We start from the raw sequence: 7,795 nt of genomic DNA on the forward strand, positions 1-7,795 counted from the left end.
CACGGTCACAGGGCACATAAGTTTTGAAACCATTCACAGAAAGGATAGCTTCAAACAAACTAGTCAATGTACATCTCTGGGGACTGCTACTCAAAAAACATTTAGTTACTGCTTTTAGGTTCATGTATTTTATAAAAATGAAACTAGGATGATGTCAGCAACAAAGAACCACCCTACACAAAAGTTTCACCTGCATTTGAAGGCTCAGGATTCCACACTTCAAGTTTGTAGACAAAGGAGAGCATCCCTTTTCAAACTTTCTGTTTCTCAGTTTTACAAAAGGCTAGTTCAGCTTAGGAGTCAGGTACCTCCGGTGCCCCTGTACAAGCAGACAGTTGGGCAGTAGGTCCGAACATCTACCCCACATTTAGCATAATGATAATGATATGTAACAGAACTATGAATACCATTAAGTGACTTTGTGTGCATGTATAATGGAATAACCCCACATGAGCGTATTCTTCATGCAAATGAACCTCATGCCTTGTGTTGGTTATTAAGAAGTCTGTGCACTCCAGCTGGTGATCAAATTAAGTCTTTTGCACATTAGGTACCAGCCTTTTTCAAGACTTAGCAGCAGAGACAGTAATGGATCAATCTAAAGACCCAGAAAATAGTTTAGCCATCTGCACAGAGCAAAAATTTAAATAAGTACACATACAAAGCTAGGCAGTGCTGTTTCTACCTTTTTGTTCTCAAACTGGATAAATTACTTGCATCTAGGCACTGCATAGATTAATACTTATCACACAGGCCCCTTTTAGACAGGTTTATATTCTTACCAAACTTACAAGAATGAACTCTAGTATTTGTAGACACTCCTCTAAAAGGTAGTGGAAAAAAAAATCTCTTACTTTCCACAGCTGTTACAGCTGTGAATCTGCCCTCCATAAAACATGCTATGTAGAATTTTTCTCTAACCATTCATGTTTTTATCTCTGAGAAACATTAAATAAGGACATGTTTAGCAGAACAGTATTTAACATTCTCAACATAGCTGCCTTTGAGAAGACTTCAGAAGTCCAGTAGATGCAACGAAGCTTACATTTCAACATTACCTACATCCTTTTCAATACTAATATATTTTAGGTTAAAAACATTTAAATTGAAGCTCAAATATTTACATCCACTGAAGTTTAGCCTATTCTAAGTTTTATTTAGCACAGTGAAAGCTACTTGAAGAATACCTTTGTTAAGTCATAGAAACAAATGGTACTAGACATAGAAAGTTTAATATAAACTCACTTAAGGAGTAAAGAAGCTAACTAGTGCTAAGTAACCAATATTCATGCATTTAAGTGGCAGTAAATCTTCAAAGTTACTGCACAGCAAACAAGTATTTACAGCTATATTCTCTTCCCCTGTACAGTCTCACATAGAGCTTTTGCTACCTGCTTTTTAAATGAAAAAAAAAATTTATCATTGAAAGTTAACTTTAACATTGTATTCCATCTTCCACCTTCAGTGTTGCATTTACATCTTACATTTTAGCCAGAAAACACTGATGACCAAAACAGAACTCTGATGTTTTACTTGTTTATGAAACCATAAAGATCATCCTCTACTCCAAAATCTCTCCCCTTGAAAGGGCACGTGGACATTTTAGTTTTTACATGTAACACATCATGATACTATCTTTGAAATACCTTGGTTTAAATTACCAAATTTATTCAGAGGGAACCAACAGGTAAGTGTCAATGCTAGCTTTACAGCTAACAAGATCGAGAAGTCAAATCCCTAAAAAAAAAAAAAGGGGGGGGGGCAGCAGGGGGAGAGGGAGTAAGTAAAATTTGTTAGTCATTGTAGTTAAGCATTAACAAAAAGCAAAGAACATTAAACAGCAACAGAAAGTCCCATCCCAGTTAGTCGATCCTAACAGCAGCAGTGACAGACTTGGTAGACCTTGTCAGGGTCTGACAGGCAACTCAAAGCATGCTTAAACCTTTTTTTTTTTTTTTAAATTATTTTTAGACTAGGCATTTTTTTTTACACCATGAAGAAGAATAAAAATAATTTGGGGCTTTTTTTTATTTCCATGTTTGGTTCTAGTCATCCAAATATACGCATTAAGATCTTGAACTTTCTCTCCTGTGAATGAGCTATCTATCAATAGCTCAAGATAAAACAAAAGTTGCAGAAAAAGACATACACTTAAATCTAACATGCTATTGTTGTTGCTCAGATTTATCTTCAATGATTGAAGAGCACAGGCTGATAGCTTAAACCATCTGCAAACCATGTGACAGCCACAGTGGCTTAATTCTGAAATGTTATGATCCAAAATTTCATCTTCTAACATGAACTAATCTCAATTCTTAATGAAATGCACGTATAATGTAACTTTTCAATATAAACACTGCACATGAAATTCCAGTCTGTGTTATGCTGACAGCAGCATAGCTAATAGACCTTCCTTCAGAATCCCAAATTTTGGTAGGGCATACCTTCTAATCAATACATACTGAATTAAGAATAAACTGTGGCAATGTAGCCATTGGCAAAGCTGTTTCACAACAGAGTGCAAAAGGGGAAGAAAAAAAAAATAAAGACACATAAGAGGCTTTATAGTTTCCAGGCATGTACACTCCTTCAAAGGGAAGTGAGTATACATTTGTCTCAATTGACTATATCAATAAATCCAGTTTTTCTTACTCTCTGGTACAAGACATCTAAGTCAGGCCCCTGAAGCAAAACTGGTAATCACACCATCTAGTTGATCAATTTGAGCCAAATTCACATAGCTCAAGCTCTACTATGTCAAATTTCAAAAGAAACATCATTTTTAAGTCTCTTCCAGTAAGAGCTGAGTTTGGCAATTTTGCATAAAGATGAAAGCTTCTGGCTTAATGGTGATGCCCTCACCCCATACAAAAAAAAAAATATTGGCAGAATATCTGAATGAGGTCTGTGCAAATTGAAGGGGAACATTATTTTAAGCGGCTAAGACAACCCAGCTGTCCTTCCTGAACAAAAAGTTTGAATATCTAGCAGAAAACTGCTGGATCATTTAAATCATCTATGAAGAAGCTTTCAGATTGAGGTGTTAAAGATATCCGAAAAAAGATCTGAACATGGATATCGAAGCAATGACAGGCAACAGAAATATAGAAGAAGAGGTTCTGAACTATAGAAGGAAGAACTTCCAGGCAGATTCCATTAACCTTTAATTCATTCTCGAGTTCTCTCTGGCTTTTCACTTTGAGACAGTCTTTGCACAACAGAAAAGTGAAAACAGCCTGTCCAGAGACACACACCATTCACAACATTCTTGTAAACAACAATTTCAGAAGAAGTTGCTCAAGTTTAAATAGCAGAAACTTCTACTGAACTCTGCAGCACTTGAACCAAAATAAGGTCTACTATTATTTTGGAAACAAAACATTTCATAGATAGCAATTTAAGAAAAGAAGTAGAGGTTTCAAAAGATATTAGAAATATTAAACAGAGAGCTAGAAATCAGATGAAACATTTCATTGCTAAGAGATTAATTAGCCTCAGAGGTGAAATTTGCTCAAATATTTGGGTTTTTACAAGTTCTTTACAGTATCTCCATGTTAATAAATATCAGCTCAGGTCTTTTTTGGGGGAGCGACATTAGCAGACAGAAAGCTACTGCAGAAACCACATACTTGCAGTGCAGTTCCTCTGTACTACATCTCAGAAATTAATCCTCAGTACAGGATTTTATTTTATTCTTGATTAATAAAGTTATCCCTTCAAGTTAAGGCTTTACCTTTTAAATTAAGTTCTTCTGAAGCAGCTTCAGTTCCTTTACAGAATTATGAACATATTTAACTCCTTCAATATATTTAATTCCTTCCAAAACGTAGTCCATAAAAAACCTGAGCTCAGTCTGTTCAGAAACATGCACTTAATTCACTCCCAGTCCCATGTTTAGCTTCATCTTTCTTCTGACATACAAATTAACAATCGCTAACTGAAAGCCAACAAAACAACGATTTTTGTATTTGTCTAAAACAAAGCTCAATAAAATAAAACAAAGTCTTTCTTCCAAACAGAAATGAGAATACGCCTGTCTACAGTAAAGCTTGAGAAACTTCATAAACAACACTCCAAAATTCTAATGTGGAAGTATCAATACTGACAATACTTAAACTTTTATAGCACTTATGGCAGTTTTAATGGTTCAGATACATGACTCCATGCATTCTTCCACTTTTGATAAAGAAAAGTCTTCGGTATCTGCCAAAATCACTGCAGAAGTTCAGCTGACAAACTGCATAATAATATTAGCAGTTTAACAAGAAACAGATTCTTATTGTTATTTCTCTACCTGGAGAGTCAGAAGGCCCAAGTTAGTTAAAAAGGGTGCATCATCAATTCAGGAAAACATAGCTGCTGCTTCATTGACTCAGTAACCTTTCTGCATTCAAGGTAGCCCTAACTGCAACATATTAACAGCTTAGTAAGTCATTGCTCCCTAGCATTTTATTGTTATGTTGCAGACAATACACAGGAACAAGTGTTTTTTACCTAACAGTCCCTCTATTATAAAAAATACATTTCCATGAACTATCTATCTTCATTTCCAATAAGTTTTGTAAACAATTAAAAGTTACTTTTCCTTTAAACAGCTGCTACCTCTTCATAAGAAATTACTAAGAATTGTAATAAACACTCATATTAGTATTCTAGGAATTTGTATTTTTATTAAACATTAAAAGGCTTATGCAAATGCCAGCTATCAGCACCACTAGAACATGAATTTATTCTTTGCTACTTAAGTGCCTTGCAAAAAAACAGCGTCCCTGTTTTTATAGTTCTGTACTGCTAAGAAAAATACACACTCACACATACCCTGCAGCATCAGAACTGCTACACTTGAGACACAGAACCGCTTCTTGAGAACTCTGAAATAATATTTATGAAGTAAAGACTGATGATTCTCATCTCTGGTTGGATGGGAGATGAGCTCTGTGTAGGCCTGTCAACTGTAAGCACCACCCTAAAAAATGAAGTCTAAAGGCTCCCCCAAAAGACTAGGGGAAAAAAAGGACAGATGTATTTTGCTCGTCATCCTGAAAGTTCTGGCAGTGACAACGTGAATAAGGTTGTTCTACCCCTCAGTCAGAAGATTAGTATCAAAAAGCATCAAGTGGAAGGAAGTCAGAAATGAACTTCCTAAGTTTTTAAAATATTCTAAGCATTAGATACTCAATAAACTTAAATCAGAGGTACCACTTCACAGACAAGAAATAAAATGTTACTAGCATTGCAATACTTACTTTGAAGCCTTGCCTGAGCAATATGAAGTCAAACACCCCACAAATGCACAAACAATAGAACAAATGCAGAATTTGAGAAATTTTTACCCTTTTCCTCATTAAAATAGCCTTTTGTAGCAGTGTGGTTGCTAATTAGTGTTTGTGTTCAAAAAAAGCAGTATTTTAGAATAGTGCCAATGCATTTAAGTAACATTATTAGAGTTTTTAGAAGTTTATCATGAATTCCTGCAGTAAGAAAAGTTATAAAGTCATTAAGTTCTTCAAAGCTGAAGGCAACTAGTAGTCCAGTTCATTCATTAAAAGTAGCCAGGGTTTGAAATAGATTATTATGTAGTTACAACAAAATAAACAAGAATGAAAGCTGAAAGTATAAACACCCTCCCATTTTGCTGGAGCAAAAAAGCCTAGCCAACTTCATACATAAGGTTCTGGGAATTTTTCATTGTTATAATGAGCAGCAAAACTTATCTATAAAGACACCGCAATCTGGTTACACAAGCCTCGGCGTAACTATTTTTCCTCCTGTGCTCATCCACTCTATTTTTTCCCCACCATAAACTTGCTCAGCTAAGTTTGTCTCATCACCACCGCAACTATTACAGAAGTGTTTTTAAACTCTATAAAACAAGCACAACAGGAACACAGGGCTGTTCTTTACATAAACCCTACACATCTAAAACTATAGCTAATGCAGTAACTCCAAGTTTTTGTATTTCTCCTTCAACACCCAAAAAGGCCTAGAATAACATGTCTTATTCCTAGGAGCCACTTAACCACCTGCCCATCACTGGTTTTCTCGACTTAAGATGAAGTACAAACATCATGAATTATGGAACTGAGGGATTGGGAAGTTCTGTTGTCTCAACCTGGACCTCTAAAACGTTAAGAATAAAAGAGACTAGCGAAGAAACACAGACTAAGTTACATCCCGCTTCATCACTCAAGACTACGAGAACGGTTACAGCACGGCAGGTCAAAAGGACAAGGCCTACTTTTTCAGAGGAAGGCGCCCCAGCCTCCCCGCGGCGAACGGCGGCGGGAGGGAACGACGGACCGATTCGTTACTACCGGCCAGGGGGCGCTCCTTGCACGGGCTGGAAGCGGCTTGGCATTTCGGAGCCACCGAGGACCGGCTGGCTGAATTTTGCAAGGGCAGCGGGCTCAGCTCAGATCACATGTTAGAACCGGCCCCCGCGCCTCCCCCCCACGGAACGAGGAAAAGCCGTTCGCAACACAAGGGGGGGGGGGGGCTGGCGGCATCTTTGAGAAAAGTCGGGGGGGCGGGGAGAGAGCTTCGCCTTTTGAGGCTAGGTGGAAAGCAAGAAGAGAACAGACATGCTGCGCCTTCCCGTCTGAGTTCACGCTGGGTCTAAGACTGCCCCCGCTCCGCCAACGCGGATATCCGCGCCGCGGCCGCGCAGCCCCTCGCGCTTGCTGCTGAAAGACCGCGAAGGAGAAAGCGACGACAGCAATAACGTACGGGCCACCTCGGCATCTCCTTCTGAGGCCATGACGATGGGGGGGAGGGGGGAGAAGAAAGAAAGTCTCTCCTCGCGGACTGGGCGGCGAGCGGCCCCACAGCCCCTCACACTGCGGCACCGGAAGAGCCCAAGGCCCGGGGGGGGGGGGGAGGGGAAGAGCACGAGAGAGGGGGAAGGGCGAGAGCGAGGAGAAAGAGCCCCAGCGAACAGTGGGCACAGGGCGCTACGAGGGGAGCGCTGAGGTGTAACAAGGCAGAGGCTTTTAAGACGCTCTACGAGGTCTCCAACTTACAACGGCATCGTCTCTCCGACTCCTCCTCCTCCTCCGCCGCCGCCGCCACCACCACCGCGTCTTCCCCCTTCTGCCTCCTCCTCTTCTTCCTCGTCCTCCCCCACCGCTGCTGCCTCCGGACCGGTCACTCCTCCCGCCGGGAAGCGGGGATCATGATCATGGTACGGGCCAGGGTCGGACCTTAGAGGGGAGAGAGAGCCGATCGCTAGGCCCGGCCGCCGCCGCTTCACTTTCCTCTTCCCCTCCGGCCTTCTAACATGGCGCCCGGGCGCTACCACCGCAACGTTCTAGAAGGGGGGGGGCCTTACGCAGCGGCGAGGCCACCCCCGCACGCCGCGCACGCTAGCTAGCCCGCGCATGCCCAGTGACCGCGAGGCCGGCGAGCAGCCTGGAAGCCGTAGTTCCCGCTGGGGAAGCGAGCCGGCGTTTGAAAACAAAGCGCTAACGGCCGCGCGGCGGCGCATGCGCTCGGCGAGGCGAGGCGGCGCCTGGCTCTGGCGCTGCGGGGTTCGCGCCGGGCGAAGCGGGAGGCGGCGGGGGCTCGGCCTGGCTCACGACCTGCATGGTCGCCGGGGGTTTCCCGGAGGGCGTAAGCGCGGCCTCGAATTGCCATGGAAAGTAATGCGGGGGGGGGGGGGGGGCTCCTCGCTACCCCCACGGGCGGCTAAAAGCTCTCCGGAGCGCCCGCGGCCCCGGCGGCGGCCCTGGCGCTTCTGGACAGCGGCGGCACCGCGCTGAGGCGGGCCGGAGCAGGCCGGCGGCCCCCGCTGCTCTGC

The 7,795-nt window shown here is 42.3% G+C and overlaps 1 protein-coding gene across 4 annotated transcripts in view; it reads right to left on the reverse strand.

The window, feature by feature from the left end:
- PAPOLA (poly(A) polymerase alpha) overlaps positions 1 to 7,329 on the reverse strand; it is a 49,215-nt gene extending 41,886 nt beyond the window's left edge. For 3 of the 4 annotated variants that reach the window (XM_064512105.1, XM_064512104.1, XM_064512107.1), the window contains exon 1: positions 7,020 to 7,329. In XM_064512105.1, the coding sequence (XP_064368175.1) occupies positions 7,020 to 7,027 (8 nt within the window). In that variant the 5' untranslated portion in view covers positions 7,028 to 7,329. Of the gene's footprint in view, positions 1 to 6,726; positions 6,845 to 7,019 lie in introns of those variants that run through there. The other variant, XM_064512108.1, reaches the window with a different exon arrangement.
- Between the last annotated feature and the right edge of the window lie 466 nt (positions 7,330 to 7,795).

Source organism: Dromaius novaehollandiae, chromosome 5 (assembly GCF_036370855.1).
Source record: "Dromaius novaehollandiae isolate bDroNov1 chromosome 5, bDroNov1.hap1, whole genome shotgun sequence".
NCBI classification, from domain to species: Eukaryota; Metazoa; Chordata; class Aves; order Casuariiformes; family Dromaiidae; genus Dromaius; species Dromaius novaehollandiae.